Raw genomic sequence first — 23,568 nt, forward strand, 5'->3', positions numbered from 1 at the left:
TCCGTACCCATTTTGCTTTTGAATATTTTACATTGTCTGTGCCAGCAGTCTGGCTGTTCTCAGTTGAGTGCTGTTTTGTTTGTGTTTGTTGCATGCAAGCAGCAGAATTGGCCTGCCTGGTGTTTTTAGCATTGTTGCAGTAGTACTGATAGTCAAGCCCTGCTGTAGAAGTAAGAAATATCGTGTTGTGTGTGGGAGGCAAGGGGCCATGTGTACTTTATTTTGCTATGATTTATCCTATGCTCACACCTATTCCCCTGGGCAGCATAATGTATCATGTAGCATTGTCAAAACTAGTGAAGTACATTGTAGTTTTCTCTCTCCCTGCCCCCCTCACCCTCCTCTCTCTCTCTCTCTCTGTCCACCAGGTTGAGGCTCTGAGCAATGGAGTCTCTGTTCGGCGGCGGGGAGCTGGGGCTGCTGGGAGGGGGCGGCGAGGCAGGAGGTCTGAAGGAGGATGGCTGTGGCAGCGTGGTGTGGCGCTCCTCGCCCCTGCCCCCCGAAGATGTCTACTCAGCCTCCCACTTCGCCCTTATCACCGCCTATCAGGACATCAAGACCCGTCTAGCCAGCCTGGAGCGAGAGAACAGTGGTATCAAGAGGAAGCTCAAGATCTATGAGATCAAGGTGAACGGTTTTCACTTCACGGCCTCAGTCAGAAATTACTACAACTCTGCAAAATAATGACCACAATTGTTTTTGTTCTTGTTGAAGGTTGGGGTCAGGCATGAGGTCTCCAGTGATGTTAAGGATAAGATCGTTTTTTTTTTTTTAGTGGGAGAGTGGGAATGTTTTTTAATAGGAGTGGGAGTGGGTCCATTTGTGACTCCAAATGTCACATGTATGCACAATCTGCTCTCTCTAGGCGAAGATTAGAAGATTAGATTTTTAAGTAATTTATTAAGTGAAAATTATGCTGAGTTCCATCTATAACAACCACAAGAAGACCTGGGAGCCAAGGAGCAAAAAGAAGGGTTTGGGAGGGCTGTTGAAATCCCTCCTCGTTAAAGCTAATAGCCCACAGCTGTAGCGGTAGTCAGTTAAACTCATCCCTATGGTCCAAATGTGAAGTTTACTCAAAGGCGAGCTTTGGGCATTGATTGGGTAGCGAGGCCATCTTTCATACTTTCAAACACTAAGCTTGTAGAGTCATATGCAGCTGAAATGTGATGGTTCATATGATCAGACTGTGTAAAACTAAAGCATCACAAAAACATCACAACTTTGCTACTTATGTCCACAATGCCCTAGTGCCCTGAGTCCTAATTACTCACATATCGCCTTGATTAATTGCTCAAAAATGTTGCCCAATTTGCCTTAAGATTATTGGGAAAAAGGATAAGAGTCAACTGGGGAATAGCTATATAAGGGCCGGTCATGTCAAAAGGCTGAGCCTTGCACACAGAGTTCAGTAGGGCTCTTCCAGTGGGCCATGACATTAGTTTAGATTTTTTTATTTTAGGCATTTTTATGCTTTATTGATAGCAACAATGTGAGAGAGAGACAGGAAAGTATGGGGGAGCCAGGGGAGGACATGCAGCAAATGACAGCAGGGCGGATTCAAACTCGGGTCGCTGCGGGAAGGACTGAGCCTTATGGTAGGTGCTCTACTCGGTGAGCCACTGGGGCACCCTGCTGTGATGTTAGTTTAAGCACTGGGAACAGGCAGACTACTCTGCATGTTTATTTCTTTTAACTGTACATCTTTATTAGATAGCAAAGAACAGGATATTCATTGGCACATAGAGGCTTAAGGAGGATTCAAATCCCTGCTGCACAGAGGTGTGTGCAGGACTGGCAATCAGGTAACACCTGCCAAACCTCTGCTCAGATGCCCAAAGACACACACATAACTGCATTAGGATTTGTTCTGCTCTGCGTGTGCTCTGTACTGTCGGCAATAAGCTTCACCAAATCCGCCTTTCAAACACGTTTTGTAATGACAAACTGTTGGGTTTCTCTTGTCCCGTCTGTGATCTGTCAGAACCAACGTCAACCTGATATTTTGTCCTCTGCTCTGACCCAAACAGGAGCCGGCAGCTCCCCACGCATGGAGGAGCAATATTCACATTTATATAAACAAAGTTTTGCTTGGGCCAGGGCCAGTTCAGAAAATTTGTGAACATTATGAAGAATTTAAAAAAATTTAAAAATTTTAAGCTGAGTCATGCTGCACTGTGCTGTCTTTCAGAAGATTTGTAAGCAGTAGGAGTTTCACGGGGACTTTAAATGTTTACTCCACAGCACTAGTCATCTAATTTGAAAGAACAGACCATCAGTTGATCATCTCTGCGTATTGAGTATTGACACAGTAAATGTTTGAGCGTAGCTCTGTTTTGCTTGATGGTGGGAATCACACTCATGTTGGGGAGGCTGAGAGAGAGAGAGAGGGAGGTACACAGCTGGTGAGGCAGATTAAGCCTGTCCACCTGGCAGCATGGGCAACTAACGCCACCCCAGGGACGGCTGGTGGTGGGATGACAGATAGACAGAGAGCAAGAGAGGGAGGGAGAGAGTGAAATCATGGGAATGGCATTGGAGAAGAGAAAGTGAAGTTGAAATGGAAGGGGAAAAGAAGTGGAAAGACAGAGTGAAGTGGGAGGAAGATTGGGGTATAGACATGAAAAGAGAGGAAAAGAGAGGAAAAGACATGAAAAGAGAGGAAGAGAAAGGACGGTGGAAAGAGAGAGCATGGTGTAAGGAGTGAGGGAAGAAATAAAAGTGCTGAGGTTAGGTATCATCAATCTGTGATGTTCAGTGTATGACAGGAGTTGAGGACTAGGACTGGAGAGCTTCTTGAAACTAACAGCTGTGACAAGCAAGAAGGTGCTCTTCAGTAGAGGGTACAAATACTCCAATTCAGAGGCTGAGAGGAACCAAAGCACTCAAGCTGAAGTGAAAAAACATTAAGAAGCCTTTATTGCATTGGCAAGCTCTATATAGAGAACATGATTAAAAAAACTAACTTGTTTTAGTGTCTTGCCTTCTTCAGGGAGTTTTTTTTAATTCCAGGAGTTATTTGGTGATGTAAATCACCAAATAACAGAGGTGAGAGGTAACAGGAGTTATTTGGTGAATTATTTGGTGATGTAAATCACCAAATAACTCCTGAGTTGTAATTTGTTCTAAGTGTGGTAAGTGTGGTAATTTACATTTTGTACCCACTTGCTGCAAGCTGTGGCTGCATTGCATTCTGGTCTATTGAGGCTGCTAAAATGGTCTCTCTACCTCTTCTACAATGGATTTCTCCCCTGATTGTTGAGCATTGGCGTTGGTGAAAATGCTGAGTCTAGAAAGAAGCCCTCTTGGATTCTGAGGGACTGACACCAAAACCTGATGTTTACCACTGATGTTTTAGTGTTAAGGTGTTTTAGGGTGGATTTTTCCTTTAAAGAATCAAAGAGAGGAAGAGCTAGGAGGGTTAACAGAGAGAGGTGGATCTTTAGGGTCTCCAGGTTGCCATTTGACTTTGTCCTTCCCCTCCTGACGTGTGTTACTGCAGTGTGTTACTGCCTGTTAGTGAGCAGCTGTTAGCCAAGACTCCAGGCTGCCACAGCGCTGTTGACTTACGAGCAAACAGCAGTTTGTTCGGGGCCCGTTCCCAGAGAGGCAGGTGTTGGTTTTGGGAGAGCAGGTGCTGATTTTGGCTGTTTGGAATAGGATTTGTCACACCTGTGCCTATGTAAATACAGTATGCGGCGCTGCACAATTAATCGAAAAAATATTGACATCATAATATTGACTCTTGAATTTATTCAAATGCCAATCAAATGCCCAATCACAATAGCATCTCATTTTCTATCCCACCACTACCACCACACGCACACACACACACACACACACACACACACACACACACACAATTGCTTTATGTAGGAACACCTATTTCGTAATTGCAATATTCAGAAGAAAATCACAGGATTTTTAGCCTTTTTGAGGAGCAGCAAGCCTCGCTCCAGGCTTAAATGCAAGATGCCACAGCTGCTGTAATGATGCAGATGGAAGTGCTTCCTGCTGCTCTGAACATGGGTTGAAGTAAGGTTGTTCTTGGGCTCAGAGTGCCTGACGCTCCGCTGTGTGAGAATCCTCGGGCCCCCCGGGGATCAGCCTGTCTTGCTAACATGTACTGTTAATCTGAGCAGAGAGAGGTGTTTCTCTAAATGGAAAAGGTCTGTTTGGTCCTCAAATAGACATGGCATCTAAATTACACAGAAAATGAAAATCCTCTGTGCTCATGATAGGCACTCTAAATGTTAATGTGCTCATTTAGATTGAACCAAATCAAGTTATATAACTTGTGTTGTTTCTGTCTTATCGCAGGATTCCACTAATTAACAATCGTTCAGCACTGTCGCTCTTTAATTCTGCTATAATTAGAAAAATTACTTAACTTGTAAGAAAAAGAAATATGTTGAACAAATTCTTTACCCACGGTGTTTCGGTTCAGCCTGTTAATGCATATGCCACAGAATTATAAGTGCTTAATCAGAGTCATATTGGCGTAATCATAACTGCATATGCTTATGCAATCGTTTCTGCGTAGTTTTGACACTTTATCATGCTTTACCATGCTTGAAGTACCAGATGGATGAGGTATACAGCATCAGTACAGCTCAGATAGTCTCAAGTAAGTTTTCAATCACTGAAAGTATACTGATTTTCAAATATTCTGGCACCTAAGCAAGCTAAAACAAAGTATTACTCTTTCTTTGCTATTTGGCCCAGGTTTGAATCTTCCTGATAAACCTCTGAAACTCGAACTTTCTTGTCTTATCCATATCCTTATTATCCTTATTTTTTTACATGTCTGATTTCATGATTTCATGACTACTCCGCTATAGCTAACTCAATCTTCTTCTTCTTCTTGTTCCTCCAGTTCCCTATGATCAGCGAGTTTGGGGAGGACAGCAACTCCTACTGTTCCTTTGAGAGCAAGGAGACGGCGCTGCTGCAGTCAGAGAACGGCAACCTGCAGCAGAGAGTCAACGCCCTGACCCACGAGGTAAAGGGGCCAAAGAGGGAGCTGAGGAGAGAGCAGGGGGAGGAAGAGAGGGAGAGCGAGAAGGGGGGGGGGGGGAGAGGAAAAGAAAGGGGAGAAAGGGGCAAGAGGAGAGGAGAGGAGAGGAGAAAAGGGGAGAAAGAGGAGAAGGGAAAGAGGGAGAGAGAAGAGGGGAGGGGAGAACAGGGAGAGAGGAGAGGAAAGAGGAGAGAGGTGAGGTGTGTGGAGCAGGGGGAGAAAGAGAAGAGAGGAGAGAGAGAGAGAGAGAAAAGGTGGAGGGACAATAACACACTACTGTAAGGCTTTACGGTAAGGCTGCGGTCAATTCACTTTATATTCATTCATTCATTCAAGATCAAACTTTACATAACTGTAATTCAATTGCCAATGATTGCACGTTAATTCCCAATAATTCCTTAACATGCTAGAGAGGAGAAACTTATCACCCCAAAAGTTTTTCAGCGCTTGACTTTTGTAGAAAATCCTTCCCTGTGAATTAATTGAATTAAAAGTGAATTGAGGCCAGTCCTGGTGGACATGCGCTAAAAGATGTCCAGAACTAATTAAGCACCAAAGTTGCTGTCCAAGCAAAATTTTCTGAGATTGGGGCGTTTTGAGAAGCCGTCCAAGAAACACTGTGACATGGGATTTTCACGCTCGTGTTCTATTTTAGAGGAGCGGCATAATTGGGACTAAAACTGGCCAAGATTTTGCTGAGTGTGTACACCTTAGACTTTAATAAAAAACGATGTGTCCTGTGCCTTAGGACAACACATATCTTTCTTTTCAACGTGACATGTTAATAGCAATGCATGTTGTGTGAAATGTGTTGCTATTAACATGTCTTCAGTGTGTGTTGAAAAATAGCACAAATCCTGTGCTCCAAACACACATGTTGAAATGTTGCATCTGTTTTAACAGTGTATAAGGGACAGTGTGAGGACTAAGCATCAGTTTGAGTTTTCTACTCGCATATTGTAGTTTTACTCCCCTCCAGAAATGGTCTGGAATGAGAGAAGAGAATGGCAGCGCCCGTAATGTGTTTGGACAAGTCATTCTTCTCACTCTCAACTCCACTATTTCTCTGACTGAGTGAGGGAGAGAGCGGGGGAATGGGAATGTGAATAGATTGAATGTGTGGTAGAAGCAGGAAGGTGGTGGTAAAAAAAAAAGAGCCAGGGAGAGAAAGCGAGAGAGAGAGAGAGAGAGAGAGAGAGAGAAAGAGAGAGGGGAAGGAAATGGTTTATGGGAGCCACACAAATCATTAGCCTGGGACACACAAGGTCACACTGCTGTGACACCGGGCATTCAGAGTGATGGAACGCGCCACGGCTCACTGAGCATGCTCCATGGGGACGGGACGCCCCCCCCCCTCCGTTTTGGTGAACTGGTGACTTGCAGTTATCAAGGAGAAGAGGAGAAGGGCGGGGGGGGGGTCTTTTCATCAGAGGGAGCAGAAATTGAGGGCACAATATATACAAAGTGAAAATTTTTAAAGACTGTCAATGTTTCTCATATGAAATTGACATAAAATGGCACCTGTGCAGTTCCCCCAACCTCCCATCTGACTCCCATGACAACGACTCCTCCTAATCTACATCGTTTGGTTTCATTTTGATATCACAATTCTCATCAGCCGCAATTTTACAACAGCTATTTCACATTCCTGCCGGTACTGTAAGCTTTCAGTTGAATTCCTTCAGGGACACAAGATGGCTTGAGCAAACGGCAACACATAAGGAAGCAACTGCAGCTATTTCCACAGCACAGTGGCAAGTTAAGACCTGGGAGACTAGAGGATTTTCAGCAGATTTTAAGATTTGAATTTGTTAAATTTTAGAGAAGCCTCCGCCTCCTGCTATTTTTAAAATGATGCAGCCTTGAATTCAGTACATTATAGAGGATGGAGGATATAGTCGTGTTCCACATTGCAACAGTGCACATATCTATTGCATCCGTACAGTTAATTTACCAAAAAATACTGTAACAAAACCATTCGGCCAAGCTCTCGGGAATGTCACAGGACAGCAATTCCTGGGGTATTCGACTGGGGTGGAAATTTAAAATGTGCTACTGAAAATGTGGCAACATCCCCAGAATGTGAGCAGTGTTTGAGAGATCTAGCTCCAGAGCAATCCTGTTCTCCTCCTCTCTCCTCCTCTTAGTCACGATGCTGTTGACAAGCCTTCCTCACCTTGGCGATGATTTCTACAGTATGTGTTACCATAGACACACTGAAAAGGCCTCGCTGCTCCGGCACACAGCGATGACATACCTCTTTGTCCTTGTTTGCTCTCTGTTTATCTCCCCTTCTCACTCTTTCTTTCTGCCGCTCCCACTCTTTCTGATTCAGTCCCGTCATTCGTTTTCTATACTCTCATTCTCAGCGTTGCCTAAAGTGGCCATATTCTTCATTATAATCTCATTTATCCTCCCCTCCCCTTGACAGTCTACTCATTTGTAAGCTATTCCCTCTACTCATGTCACTGCTCACTGATGTGTCATATTTGATCATGACGTTCGATGACATTCGCTCCCTCATTAGACGGAGATGTGAGAGAGATAGATGTCATCGAGACTTCAAGACCTTGTCAGATTTTTGGATTTCTTTTGTGATGGTGTTGAATGTTATTGTGGGAATTGTGATTTCCCCCCCCCCACCCCCCTTTGTCTAGATGGGGAAAGGCATTGCTCTACACTTGCTGAGGTACCAGGATTTTAGTGTCCTAAATTTGGTTGGTTATACAACAGTTTCTTATGAGACACATTTGATGAGTCTCACTATGGAAGTTCTTAGTGTGTTTTTTTTCCCTCTCTCTCTCTCTCTTTGTGAGGAAGTTTGAAAACTGACAAAGAAGAAAAAAGTGAATGTATGTCAAGCTTTTTTTTTTTTTTTTAACACTCTCTCTCTCTCTCTCTTTCTTTCTCTCTCTCTCTCTCTCTCTCTCTCCCTCTCTCTCTCTCTCTGTCTCTGTCTCTCTCCAGCTCCAGAAGAGGAAGGAGAGAGAGGAGCAGTTGGAGGATGTGATCCAGGCCTATGAGAAGATTCACATGGAGAAGAGCAACCTCCAGAGGGATCTCGACAAGATGGTCAGGGACACACTATGCATTCATTACTTTACGCTCGCATTACATTGGGCTAAAGATACACATGGATACACATGGGTATTTGCGGGGTGCAGTTAACCCACTAGTGACGCCACTAGTGTGTTTTTATGCCTGTAAAAAAAAAATCTTACCATTTTACACTCTGCTGACAGGGACCAAAATGTAAAATGAAAATACTCTTTCTATGCTATGAAACTACAAACTAGATGTTAAGATTTGATCCACTGAACACTGAAAATACATAGTTTGGATGGGAATGGATGAGTTGTGTGTGTACATTTCAGCACTAATAGTCCTAGATGACCTATGAGATCATTACCCGCTTTCATCTTAAATACAATATGTGCGTCACATCACAACACTTACACACTAGGGATGGTGGGACAGGGGATAAATGGGAATTGCATCCCTGGCACTCTATTTTTAAGGAGAAATTCATCTTTTCTCTGTCCCCCCTCCACAGGGAGGTCAGAGGTCAGAGGTCAGGGTCAGTAACAGAACAGCCCTGCAGCTGGTAGGGATTCAGTGTGTTGCTCAAGGACACTTCAGCAGGGAGGGGACTGTAGGACGGTCCGTCTCCCTGACCACACCGCCCTGCTTGTCAGGGCAAATTATTACAAACCCTTTGCTAACTGTGGATATTTTGGAAAATGGAAGTGAAAACAATCTACAAAAATTAGTTTGAGTTTGAGTTCCCCTCTATGGATTTTAACAAATCTCCAGCTGTCTTTAATGTGTATTTCTGTTGTATTATATTACATGCATCAAAACAAAATACATAACATCTTAACTTTTATATTATTACTTCACTTTTGTAACATTTTACAGCCAAAATATGTTGTAGTATTCATTCTGTGCCATAATGTCAACCTATGCTGCTTCATTAGGGTTGCACCCTGTAACTGGAAAATGAAGGGAATGGCTACCATCTATTAGAAATTTAAAGAGGTTTTACATGAGTTTCCTATTTGTCCATCCTGATAGGACGAGACTTTCACCCACCATGTGAGCTATGGAGGGAGTAAAAAAGACAGCTACACTTAACAAAATGCATTGAATCACTTAGATTATGCACTCCAGGCTAGACCATTGATTTAAAAAAAAATCAACTACTTCTTAGACTGAGTGAACAGTCCTTCAGATCGAGAGTCCGATTTCAAACAGACTCTTCCATTCCAGCTTCACTTATAACCAATACTGTATAAAGACAACAGGTAACAGGAGAGTAGCCTTATGATAGCTTGGGTCAAGGATCTGCCTCATCATATTATAACTGGATAATTCATCTACAAAACACAATATCCATTCAGGAAAAAAAAATCATTACCTCATATTACCTCATCACTCATTATCTCTAAAACAAAGAGGATTCAGCCTGTTAAATGTGTTATCATTTTGTCAGGGACTTAAGTTACCTATTATCCTTTTAAAAAGTACTATAATTCGTTTTAACTTTCACCCATCAGTCTTTTTGTCAGTAGGAGTCTTTTTTTTTTTTCAAATTTTGGGCATCTCATTTTGGAGCAAATCTCTTCCACTGGTTACAGATCAAAGCCAATCCAAAACAAGCCGAGGCTTCCAACTGAACAGATTGGCTGGCTGGCCTTTCCCAGATCCCCTCTGTGATAATAAACCATCTCATCTGAGGGTGAAGTCCATTGAGCAGCTAACACCGAGCAGCCTCAGCAGTTTTATGTGGCCCGAGTGATTAAAGGATGAGGTGTGCCAAAGAGTTAGAATTGCCACCTGCCAAGGACTGACACAGTTTCAATGTCACCTGAAGTTTTCTCTGCGGGAGCTCTGACAGTTTATATGGCTCCATCCACCTACCAGGCCTCATTGACCTTTGCTCTGTTATCTTGTACTCACTTGCCAGAATTGTCTGCAGTGTGTGTGTGTGTGTGTGTGTGTGTGTGTGTGTTTTTGTGAGTCTGAGAGAGACGTGGAAAGAGCGGAAAGACTATGGTATATGTGTGCTGACTGCTGAGCAACAAACCCCAAACAATGGGAGGAATATTAGACCAAAAGACTTTTCAAAGAGCTACATTCATCTCAGATTCCCAGGTATTGTTATAACGTAATAAATAAATAATAATGCAAACTGTGCAGCATGGTTAGTCCATCTTCGGAAAATATTATCACAGCATCAGTGCAGCAAACAAACATCTACAATAACAAGAAAATATCTTCCAACATGTCTTCTTACACTATGTCCCTGTGCGTGTGTGTGCATGTATTCCTGCATGTGGGCAGGTGTATAATCCCTTCCTGTGTGTGTGTGTGTTTGTGTGTGTGTGTGTGTGTGTGTGTGTGTGTTTGTGTGTGATTTTAGACCAGCCTGGTGGAGAAGCATGTGGAGCGTATCCTGAACCTGGAGTCCGCTCTGAGACAGAGGGACAACTCCCTGCAGAAGCTCAACACGCAGCTGCACAGCAAAGACATGCAGTACCTGCAGCTGCACGCCAGCCCCGACACACACAGTGAGTAGGCTAACTATCAGCGTATGAAAGTGAGAGAAAAAACAGACTGTCCGCTTTTGATTTTGGGCCCTTACTGGTCTTCTTTTTAAAAAAACAAAACAAAAACCTTTGCTCACTGCACTGTTTGGCTGCAGTTCTCCAGAAGGATTTCAGTCTACAATACTTCTTTAGTCCATGGCTCTACTTTATTTATTCATTTATCCCTGCGTGACTCAGAGAAAATCTACAAAGGTGCTACATTTCTGTCAAATATGCGATTTTTCTTAAGACGCATTAGCTGGCAGTCACATTTGAATCATTCATAATGCAGTGGTGAAATATAAATTTGAGAGGCTTGTTTGGGTCAACTTTGTGGTTCATGTACTTCAGTTCACTCTGATGCACATCCATAATATATCAGCTCAAAAGACTGATGTCTGACTCTGGATATGAGAGAATAATTGGGTAGCCCTTTAAACTACAGCTCTTTCATTTCAATAATTACTGTATAATTAGACAGTAATATAAATAGAACATATGGTAAAAAAAAAAGCTGATCCACATCAACTACAAATACAGTAAAAAGACTGGACACCGGTCTTAACTCTGTTAATCATGGCTAATTTTTCCTCAGTTTCTCAAGCTGTAATCAAATCCAACAATCTGTCCAGCACACATTTAATTAAGGTCAGGTAAATCATCGGGCTATTGGCAAAAGAATCAGCTGTGTCTTTACTGCGCAATCACACTTGCAGAAAAAGGAGAGTTGTAGCTGAAATTCAATTATTCTGGATGGAAAAACAGTCGGTGGGGCTGTTTGTTGTTCTGCAAATTTTAGCATCTTTCCCATTTTATTCAACCTGTCATTCCCATCTGGATGATTGCTATTCTGTTTAGTCTCTACTACCAAATGCTGGAAAATGTATCTATCTTAGTAATTCACTCTTGTTTTCAGTCAGTTAGGTGAGATCATTTGACGTATTGTAATGCAAATTAATTGTTTTAGAAACGTGTTTGTGACCATAGCTTCAAATAGGGCAGAACACTCCACTTCTTTCATGGTAGTATCACTTGTTCCAAGATACTAGAAAAACAAAATATGGCTGAATACAAGATTAAAACACTTAGGATAGCCATTTTAAAGCCAAATTATCTCACCCACTTGGCAGAGTCACTTGTTTTAAGACTGCAGGAGAGAATACATGATGAGGTCACCTATTAACATAGACACTTTCTGCAGTCCACTGCTGCTGTGTGTGAGATCCACATTACTGCTGTAACAGCTGTTCTGGAGTCAGCAGACCCTAAACTCTGACCCCTTGTAGGATGTGGATGGCTGAAAGAAAAATTGAGGAAATATGTCATCGCCACCTCTACTGTTGCTGACTCATACTTTGGTGTGGAGAGGGAAAGAGGAGGCATAATGTTGTGTGCGTGTGTGTGTGTGTGTGTGCATGACTGTATGACTGTATTTGTGTGAGTATGAATGAGATATGTGAGATGTGTGTATGTATGTATGTGCGTGTGAGAAAGAGAGAAGTAGTAGTGCAGTGGGTTTATACATGCAAACGGAGTGCGCACATGTTTTTGTAAGGAGGCAGGAGGAGATGGGATGAAAGAGTACAATATCTCCTGGCTCAAGGACTGAGAGTGTGTGTGTCTGTGTGTGTGTGAGCGGAGCTGAATCACGAGCCTGCGCCCACGCAGACCAAACCACCCAGGTACAATCTGAAAGGTGCTGCCCTGGGAGGAAGTTGCTCTTTCATACCCATCGATGGTACTGTACAACGACCATGGACTGAGGAAGCACGTTGCGTCAAACAGGGGAACGGCAATGAAAACGTGATGTTTGTGTGTTTGGTGTGCAAAATGTGTATGAAGACACTGCAAAATGATTCTGGGCATAATGTGTCTCTCTCTCTCTCTCTCTCTCTCTCTCTCTCTCTCTCTCTCTCATTTTTCAATTTCAAATAAATGAGCTTTATTGTCATGACATACATGTGTATATTGCCAAAGCATACAAACACAAAACAACAAAAAGGTTACGACAAATGTAAGACAAGATGATAGCATAAATTATACAACAGATCAGACTCTTTTTTTACATTGAATGTTGGTGAATAACAACATCAGCATTCCATAATAACCTCTTTCTCCCTCTCCCTCTCCCTCTCTTTTCTCTCTCTCTCCCCCGTCTCCCTTAATCCCCAGTGCTGGACTGCCCCGCCTTGACCCTTCAGAGCTCCCGTAGTCTGGACGCCCTGTCGGACCTGAAGCTGCAGCGGCTGGAGGCAGAGCTAGAGGGGGCGCGGCACGAGGCCCAGGGGGCGTGTCAGCGGGAAGAGGAGCTGAAGGCGGAGTGCGAGAGACTGAAGGAGGAGATGAGGCAGCTGCAGAACAGCCAGAGGGAGAGGGTCAGTGATGGATACACACACATATCACACCTGGGCCAAACTGCAGGAGCACATAGATATTACAGTTTGTTTTAATCTGCTTGGGTAATCACATGGGTGGGATTTACTGCATCAGGATAATTCAGATAATGTCGGAAAAACTGTCAATCACAGAGAAACTTATTAAATTGACTTTCAGTAGGGTTCCCACGGGCCACCAAATCCTTGAATGTTTGTGGATTTGAGAGAAATAAATAAATGGATGACCTTGAAAGTACTTTTTAATTAAAATATAACACTCAAATTCATTGGTATGCCTCAGCTCTCTGGACCGCTCTCCATCCCAGGATCAACACTTCACATCCTGAGGAAAAACCCTGTGATGGATATTTGCTTTGATATGGCAGCAGTTTTAATATGAATTGATTTCAGCAGGATTTCTTGACTTGGCAAGATCATGAGTTAAAAATGAGGCCTCTGTCATGTTTAATTTTGACCAATGTCATGTCTTACCCCAAAAAAAACATGCCAATTTTGAATGCTTGAATTTCACAAAACAAGACCTTGAAAGTCATTGAAAAGTCATTGGATATGATGTATAAGACTGTGTGGGAACCCTGTTTCAAATACTATAGTATGATTGTTTAAAATTTCTTGCATGCCTTGTGTTTTCTTGATGGATTTGTGCAGAGAAAGAAATCCACACATGCATGTAGAACTCATAACAAAGCACATGCCAGATGATGGACAGTTTAATTCAAAGTGCTTTACAGCACCACAAGGTCATACATTTTTAGCATGGGCAGCCCCAGTGGGAAACAGAACCTTAACCCTGTCAGTTTTAGTGGCAGGCTCCAAGCATTGAGCTGCACAGGGAATAGAAACACTAACCCTGCAGTGTCAGCGTCAGACTCTACCCATTCCCCGTTAATCTGCACCTATCTTACATTAGTACTGCATTAATACTACAGAATACTGTTGTGGCTACACCTGTATTGCCATGAAGGAATGAAGGAAGATACACACACACACACACACACACACACACACACACGCACACACACTCACACACACAGACCTGTTTTAACCACACCAAACCCTCAGACACACCATCTCTCATTCCACCTTGCTCCTTGATGTTATGTTCTAACACGTTGTCTCAGTAGGCTCTCACTGTCACATTTTGTCCAATACTCTTATGGCACCTGCATGCTAATCTAATTTCACGCTCTACTTCGGCAGGAAATGACTTCTTCATGCGAGCAGTGTGATGTGGAGTGGATAAAGAAGGTGGGAGACGAGCAGTAAGTGACTACGGCGGGCCGCTGGGTGTGGGGGAAGGGACTGAGAGGAAAAGGTGTGTAAGGAAGGGAAGGGAGGAAGGAAGGAGGAAGGAATAAACCAAGGAAAGATGGAAGGGAAGCAGGAAGGAAGGTAGTTTTGTCAGGAATATAGAAGGATGTTTCACCATAGTGTTTCACCAGGAGCCCTGCTGACCTGTATCTTAACTCTCCTGCTGTGATGTGTTCAGGCTGACCTCCTGGGGCCTCATTAGAAACTAGTCAAGCTCTTTCCATCTCTGGCTAACTGGGTTCAAGCTTCGCACTAATAAAGCCACGGCCACAGAAACTACTGTAATTGTTACGGCACAAAAGCTGTACTCTATGCACTGCATACAGAACAGTTTGGACTCACACATTTTTCTTTATTTTTACTATTTTTCACATTCTAGAATAATAGTAAAGACATCAAAACTATGCCTTGATTGAAAGGCAAAGGCTTTGGAAAGAAATTCACACATATGCATCAACTTCACTATTTATATTTGTCTAAAAAAACAAATTTCAAGTATTTAAGCATAAGTGTTTAGATCAAAATGGCTTTAAGATAATTGGAAAAACATAATACATTCAATCAGGTGTGTCCAAACTTTTGACTGGTAGTGTACGTGCATTCACCCATGACATTGTGCTTCAGTTGTTGAAGGAGTTTTGTCCTAACTGACCTAACAGATAAACTGGCAAGAGGTTAAATGAGCAGTAGGGGGCAGTGGAAGCACAGTGGAAGCTCCTCATCTCCCTAGCCATCACTCTGTCTGTCCATGTCTTCATCTCTGGATGCTTGTTGACGTGAGTCCAGTCTCTCCCCTCCACCCATTCATTTCTCCCCTTCCATCCTTACATGACACCAAAGGGTGATTTGATTTTCAATAAGAGCCATGGTGAGCATTCAAACTGCTGTCTTCCCTCACATTTTCTCTAAAATCTACAGCCAATAAGGGAACTGTGCTTAATAATCTGTGCTGAGAAGGGAGAAACCAATTCATCTCTCATGCCCTCTTCAAATTACCCCAGGCATTGCAAAACTGTGTACAAGGTGTTGCAGGTAAAAAAAAACAAAAAAAAAAACACAGCAAGTTGGGCAGCTGACACCCACACAGTGAAACCCCAGAACGGTGTTTCGATGGGGAGCAAACTGAAAGTAAATGTCGAGGCTGAGTTTTTCTGAGCATGTGGTGGAAGCCTACTGCTTTTTCCAGACCTTGGTCACCTTTTGGTTTTACTCAACAATATAACCCACCCCCACTTTAAAAACCTCCAATGCCTACTTTCTTTTCTGGTGCCTTTTCTTGTAATTGGGCTCATTTAGTGTAAACTGCACAGATTGATATGGAAGATGTGCGCCTGTTTTGGAGAGTACTACCTTTGCCCTAACTATCATCTGTAACATCTATTCTGAGAGGGAAAATTGTTGGGGAAAATTGGTGTCACTTTAGTGTGAGTTTTTTGTAAATTGGTTTCACTGTGATATTTTTCAAGGTGTCTCTGTTATTTTTAAGTTGTCAAAAACAACAACTAATGAATTCTTGATGAATATTCCCCAAAAGTCGATGTTTAACAAAAAAATGTAATCTTCCAGTAGCCAGAAAAAATTTTTATTACTCTATTATTCTCAATAACACATTTTAGTCTGACTAATTCTAGTGCCAGTCACCATTTCCTGTAAATATGCGAGTGGGTCCGTGTTTGACCTCTTTAGCCATAACTAATAGCTGCCAACCATAAGCCGGTGGTGTCGTGCCCTCCACTACAAAATAAAGACTGACTCATTACGTTAAACTAGGCTTTTGGAAAGTGACAACTGTTTCAAATAAATCAGTTTTAAGTCTTATTAGAAGACAAGACAAGAGTGATTTAAAAACAAAAAAATGGAGGTTACTGTTTACTAGTAAACTAGTTTGCTAGTAATATCATTGATATGGATTATTTAGACTGTTTAGTTGATATAGAAGATGAGTATATTACTCATTGGTTATTCCTTGACTCTGCAACAAGCAACATGGTTACAAAATAAGATTGTTGAAAGCAGCAGAAAAAAATTGCAGTCTGACTAAACCACAAAGTGCAGCTTTGAGATATCCTTTTATGTTTGAATTGATAGTTAGTGCAAAAACACACCAACAAAGAGCATCACTGAATGTTTGGTGTACTGTGGCTTGGTGTTAGGACTGTTTGACACCTCTCTGTGTTCCACTAAAAGTTCTTAATGCAGATAGCAGAAGTAGACAGTGTGACAGTGTGTGGACTGCAGTGTGAAAAGCTCCCACCGCTATCTGATGGCCGTTTAACACCTGTCCCCTATGAGGCCCGAGGCAATCAGCCTGTGAGGCCACTATACCAGAATATAGGTGCACAGACAGGGAAGTAGTGGAAGGTTAGCGAGCATAAACCCAGTTCACCTTCTTGTTTTATTTCTCTTATATAGAGTTTCTGCATCTTTTCAAGTAACATGAAAATCGTACATTTTCCGGAAAACACAATACTTTTTTGAAAATACAACTGCGCCGTGACATTCAGAGTTTACCTATCTTTTTATTTACTTCCACACCACGCTGACCACCATGTATTCAAGCAGCGGTTTTTCCCTGAGGCCATGTCCTGAATCCGAGTGACTGAACTCCGGTGGATTTGAAAAAGAACAAATATTGCATTGAGCGTCGGCCAACAAAGAGGAGCTCAGATGTACGGCTCTCACAGGCAGCCGCGGCGATGGTCTATTCTTTGTAACGTCTGATCAGACCAGAGGTCAGATTCAGCCCACACACTCCTCACTTTATCTCCCACACACACACTGTCGTGCCCGATCGATTCGCTGGCACGAATCTTGCATCGTTGCTGCGTCGTCATCATCACTCCCCACCTACACACATTGAACGTGCGCGCGCAAGTGCACACGTGCGCGTGCACAAGCAAGCACGACAGAAACACACACACACAAAAATGACTGTGACAAAACAGACACACACTTGGAAAATTATTTTAGATATGCATGGACAAAAATATACACAGCACCCATACAGTATTTACAAAACAACCAACGATTAAGATATCCTGTTAAATGTTTTCCTGCACACACTGTTCACACATCTCCTCTAGCACAAGGTGCCCCGAGTGAGAGGTGTTGCTTTCTGACCTGGGTCTCTGACAGGGTTTGTCAAAACACATGGGCAAAGTTGACAGCCGATACAGCAGAAGTGTGAAAAGGAAGAGGTGCATGTATCTGAACTGTCATGAAATATATACCTGCATTTAGAGAGAAGAGATTGTCAGTCTGGTTGCAGGAGCTGAGAGTAGTGAGGGAAGTTTTGAATCGTTTAAGATTATCACCAGTGCTAAGAAAGTTGTAGGTGGGAAACTCTATACAGTTTATGGGCACTTTGGCAACATCAATAATGTCCTTCACCGCTCCTGTAAGTATTTTAAATGGATGTTATTTCCCTGTATGCATTTGGTGGAGGTTTTTTATGCAAAGCCTCTTAGATGACGCCTTGCCTTGGCATTGTTGTCACTATGCTCTTCCTCCTTGAGGTGCACAGAAGGGTGTTGAAGATGGCTTTGCTAAGGTGGGTGATGAAGGGGGTTTGGTATCCCACTCTGTCTTTCTGAGTCATAGCAGGTTGGTGGAAATCTAAGTGGGTCCCGTCATAAAAGGCCCACTAACCGGTGGAAGTTCTGACTTAGCTTCAGGTTTTTTTCGCACAGTTAAGTTTTCGAATTGTAATTTCCCCTCTCTCCCGAAATGAACGTCCCAGACTTCCTTTTTAATTAATTTGTGGTGATGTACTTGCAGTGCTGTTTCCTGGTTTTAAGAATTTGTGAAGAACAGTTTAATTAGCGCTAATCTAGAAGGGTGTCATGCAACAACAACAACAACAACAACAACTACAAAGTAACAGGATAGCAAACGTGTTTTTGCACGGTGCATTGTCTTTGCAGATATTTGCCAGTTGTAAGGTGTAAAATAATATGAGGTGTTCATCTGGAGGTAGCACAGTGTTCCATCTTCCACACACACACACACACACATACACACACACACACACACACACACACACACACACACAAAAGCGGCAGGCAAGAGTCAATTAAGTTAGTGTGTGGGTTTGCTGGGGAACTCATTTTTAATTTGACAGTGTGCGTTTTTTTCTGCTGTGTAGGCTGGATACATAAGTGTTTTTTTTGCTGGTGATTGCAATACAAGTTCATGTCTATTCCTATTTATGCCGCTGAAATCCCCAGGATATGCAAAAGGGTTGTGTGTCATTTTCTATCTGCCACCATCTCTAAACATCACTAAACAGGAATGAGCTGAGTCAGATTCTCATCAAGCAAGAGACGGTTTTGTTATATTGGTTCAGATAGGATGTGCCCTATCAGATCTGAGACTGGCAACAACCTGGTACTCATCTACAGCAGCGTCCTCTCCTCTCCCGTCTCTTCTCAAAGACCACAGTGTCTGACTATTTGTGAAAAAGACATTCAGGTTGTCCCTGTCAAAAGGTGTCTTACTGGGAAATTAGTTGTTTTTGACTCAAGGTTTTTTTTTATTTTTGAAAGTGTCGCTTTCATTTGTAGTTTAAGAATTGGGGACAGGTGGAATGAAACAAAACATTTTCCATTTGCACTATTTATTTAAGGGCTGTAAATTTTTTCGACAGATGCATCAAAGTGATTTTCATTTTTAGAGATCTTGACACAATAATTACTTGAATTCGCCAGGTAAACTGCTTGCCAAATAGAAATCTGAAATGCTTTCTCATAAGTGTTCCTGTTAGTTTCACCCCCATCTTGTAATTAATGCTCTAATCTACCACCATCACTGTTGGAATGAGTCAAGTTCAAGTCAAGACTGGGGATTTTAGAGAAATTGGTTAGACATTTTAGATAAGATGTTCCTTATCAGATTTGAGGGTTGTAGGCATTGGCAACAACTCTAGCTACTGGTTTTTCCTCCCATCTTAACAGCCACCTCTACCAGAATGTGTCTTACACCTCCTCTGTCTCTCTGTTTTTAACTACATAACTATCACACTCTTTATCCCATCTATAGACGTTTAGTAGTCAGTTACGTTTGTTATTGTTCCTTTTGCCAGATTATTCAGAGTATATACTTGAAGTTTTACCACGCCATTTTAGTAATCCTTGCTTTGCAGTCATTTATATTTTGGGTTTGCCAAAAACAAATTATAATTTTCCCTCCAACAGTTCAGAACAATTTCAGTCCTTAAAGCTAATGAGTTAAGACAAAGATGGCTCGTTGCCATGGTTAAGACACAAAAGCCTGCAAGTAATCCGGCCTTGTTTATGGTTCTTGAAATAGAGCTGCTCTGTCAACATGGCCCCAGAGAGAGACATGGCACGTCTTGCATGAAATGGTGTGATTTTATATGCACTTAAATCACGCGCTGTAATTTGCTCTCGCATGTCTTCATCAGTACTGTAAGGCAAGGCATTTCATACACAAGGCAATGTGCTGTTGTAGTAGTCATTCAGTTTGTGAGGAGGAGAAGATGAAGTAGCAACATGGAGTCGTGATGCAGTTCAGCTCTCAGTATGTGATTACTGTAGTTTAGTTATGCAAGAAACCCCATACATCTTTCTGAGAATCTCTATTCACGCATGGCACATTGAAGCCTTTGACTAACTTCCAACAATGCTATGCAGTTTTAATGATTAAACAGAGATTAGACTGTTTGTAGTTTTAGTTGTATTTAATTAAAATTCCACTTGTACCATATTGTAATGATAATGATTATAATGATTGCATAATTACCTCCTCTCCACTCCTCTTCCCTCCAGGGTGAATTTGGCTCTGGCCTACACAGAGTTAACAGAGGAGCTGGGACGCCTCCAAGCACTAAGCTCCAAGCAGACAGAGATCCTGAGGAAAGCCTCACAGGAGCAGGCTAGCCCAGGTTAGCGTTTTACCCATTTATACCCATTTACCCATATAGAATACATCAATTATCAGGCAAACGTGGGTCAACATCCTCTCAATCTGTTTGTTCTTTTTGGAAGAGAATTGTAACCTCTATATCATAGTGTATATGAGGATGACTTGAGTTGGAATCCCATTTTATATGTAAATTTCACCGAAATCATTTGAAAATTTTCTCTATAAACTAAAACATAATAAATACAAATCTGATCTGATACTCTCTTCTAAGGGCATGGAAATGTATAATGTGTCTATTTAAATGAAATACTATGAATATATTGAGATCATGGTCCAAGTTCCATGGGGATCCCTAAATCCCTCAAGATAATTTGTTGGTTTAAGCAGCTGATGTTTTTGACTGTACTATTCTAATTATGTAAGAAACTGCTGTCTCTGTTTTGCTGCTGCAGCCTTGCCACTTAAGGCTAATAGTAAAGACAGAAACTAAAGCAGACATTATTGTAGCGTGCAACTAACAACTGCCGAACAGTAGCAACACCTTTCTCTTCCTGCACTAAGTCACACACATAGCTCATGTCTCACAACTATGTCTACTATCTACCACAAACTAGAAAGCATCACAGGCAATACCTTTATTGTGCAGTGAATGGTATAAAGTGTAAAATGATGCCTAGCGGGCCTTCATTAATGATGATGATTTCTGTTAAAGACTGACTAAGAAATCATATCATCCTCAAAGGCAAACCTCTGAATGAATTATGTTCGAGTTTTACGTTTAAATGAATGTATGTCCATACAGTTTTATGAAGTTAAGGGTGGGAAAATGCTGTAAAATGACTGGGGTTTTAAAATCCTCCATCATATTTATTCCCAGAGATTTTGTCACATGAATCTAGAAAATTTGACTTGGATGGCACCTACGCTTAATTAGTTAAAAGATTCTTTAGGCTAATCACTAACAACAAAACAAATGCTCTTCATGAGAAAAAAGGATTTTTTTATGAATCATTCAAATAATCATCAGGGAAGTGCCATAAAGTTCTCCTGCGGGTTAAACTGTAACATTAAATGTCAGTTGAATACTCCCAATTGGTTGTTTTCTCCTCATTTGGAGGCTCAGAGTTTGAGAGCATAAACACCCCCTCCCTTTTAACACCTCAACCACCCAGCCATAAATGATGTTTCCTCTTTGATATGGGAAGCGTAGCTGAATGCTGAAGTGGTGACTAAAGAGGTGACTGACTCATCAACATACAAGTCTTATTCGGCTGATGGCAATCTTCTAAGTACAGGAAACACTAACTATTGTACTGCACAAGTACAGGTCCACCTCCTTAGGAATAAATACAAGAACTTAGTATGCATTTATAATAACTGCATGTCTTGGTGCAGCATCTATGGGAGGGCTTATTTTGTCAAGATTGTTGTGAATGTTTTCTGATCAAATGCATATTTGAATTGCTAAAGCTGAACAACAAGAGAGCAGTTGATATACCAGAGAGAGTAGCGGTAGCTGTTAAGTGAATGTCATATTGGAGCATAATCAAAGCTGTGAACCAATGACATTTTCTCCTGGAATGAGCTTTATTCATTCTATGAGCTTTTTACCAGTGACAACTACATAACCTTTTTTATGCCATTTTGCTTGTACATGCCCATACAAGCTGTTTAACTTAAGGGATGTTTCCAGTTTGTCCACAGCTGTTTGTAGTAACAACCAGATCAAATTGTGTAGTTGACTGTTTTGGTACCAATTTTGTGATGTGTTTTGACTTTCGGAAATATCTCCCTTATGTGTTGGCAACTCTTCATAGTAATAGCTTGCCAGGTTGCGTAACTGTGTGTTTTTGTATGATTTTTTTGACTGTTTTTACATATGGCTTTGTTTTCCCTGTGTGTGTCCTCAGTCCAGCTTCACTCTCCCATCCACCACCAGCGCCACTCTCCAGTGTCTCAGCGCCACTCGCCCATCCCACAGCGCCACTCCCCGGTCCTTCCTCCTCCGCACCACTCCCCAATCCCCCAGAGACGCTCCCCGGTGCTGCAGCGCCTCTCCCCGGACATGCACCGCCGCTCCCCCCTGCTGGACGTCAACGACGGCCCGGCATCTTACTCCTGCCGGCCGCCCAGCCACCATCTGAGGGCCAGCTTCCAGGGCCGCCGCAGCTACTCTGAGGTCGCCGACCCCTCGGCCTACCAGCGCCCGCCCCGCTTCACCCTGGACCCCGTCTCCACGCTGCCCAAGCCCCGGCCGTACATCGAGGGCTACCCAAAGCAGCAGTCCCAACACGCAGGCTCTCCTCACGGCGGACTCAGAGGCTCCCCGTCTCCCCATCAGGGCATTGCAGGAGGAGACGGGGGCCTCGTGGAGAGCTCCATGCGCCTCTCGAGGGAGATGCCATTCCCGCTGTCTGATGTGTCCCACCTGCATTTTGAGCCCCCTCCCCCGTCCACACCGGCCCCCCAGCCGCCGCAGTCCTCCGAGGACGAGGAGGAGTGGACCTGCCCGCATCCCATCAGCCCGCCGCGGACGCTGGGCGTGCCCTCTGCCGCTGTGCCCAGTGGCATCATGAGAGGCCCTGCGTCCTGCTCAGCCTTCCCCATCCCCCAGCGGCCCAACACCCTCAGCTGCCACCCGCCAGCGTACCTGTCAGCAGAGCATGCTCAGTCCTGGCCCTCAATCAATGTGAGTTCAATGCAAAATAATTGTAAAACTGAGTTTTACTGGTGGATTTGAAACCTTCAAGCTGAAACAGTGACACATCTTGAAACAATTGTTCTGTGTCACTTTGACACTGCCATGGTGTGCTGAGCTGGTGCATAGGAAATTCTGTGTTACCTTTTTAACCTCAAGACCCTATCCACCGAGTGCAGCTAGTTCACATTCCATGTCTCAGTCATCTCAAGGCTTCCTTCTTCTGCCAATATCTTCCCCTTCATCTACACTGAAGTCAATTAAAGGTTAAATCAATAAAAGAATGAGAGTTTTCACCTGGACTCACCTAGTTAATGTATTTTATGGAAAGACCAGGTGGGCCTAATGTTTTGTACACTCACTGTGAGTCAAAAGTGATTGCTCACCTAGTGTCTAGTGCTTTTTGATTGCCTCCCACTTAAATACTAATATGACCCAGTGACGTGAGTGAAATGTGGTCTAAATATGATTTATCCTGCTGACTGGTTGTGTGTGTGTGTATGTGTGTGTGTGCGTGTGTGTGCGTGCCTGTGTTTTGGTCTGCAGCTGTGGATGGAGACGGAGGAGAGTGACATGCGTAGCTGCCCTCTGTGCCAGCTGATTTTCCCTGTCGGTTACCCTGACGATGCCCTCATCAAGCACATCGACTCCCACCTGGAGAACAGCAAGATCTGA

General features: G+C 42.8%; 1 protein-coding gene across 1 annotated transcript; it reads left to right on the top strand.

Annotated features, from left to right (window-relative positions):
- Nucleotides 1-384: 384 nt before the first annotated feature.
- LOC139647042 (TANK-binding kinase 1-binding protein 1-like) lies at nt 385-23,568 on the top strand. The gene is made up of 9 exons (XM_071522859.1): nt 385-627; nt 4,877-5,002; nt 7,985-8,089; nt 10,440-10,587; nt 12,778-12,980; nt 14,202-14,263; nt 20,099-20,214; nt 22,106-22,884; nt 23,440-23,568. The coding sequence occupies exons 1-9, from the start codon at nt 385-387 to the stop codon at nt 23,566-23,568; spliced, it is 1,911 nt and encodes a 636-aa protein (XP_071378960.1).

Source organism: Centroberyx affinis, unplaced genomic scaffold (genome assembly GCF_046629955.1).
Source record: "Centroberyx affinis isolate AG114_WGS23_722 - 3 ecotype Tasmania unplaced genomic scaffold, CSIRO-AGI_Caff_v1 ptg001035l_1, whole genome shotgun sequence".
NCBI classification, from domain to species: domain Eukaryota; kingdom Metazoa; phylum Chordata; class Actinopteri; order Beryciformes; family Berycidae; genus Centroberyx; species Centroberyx affinis.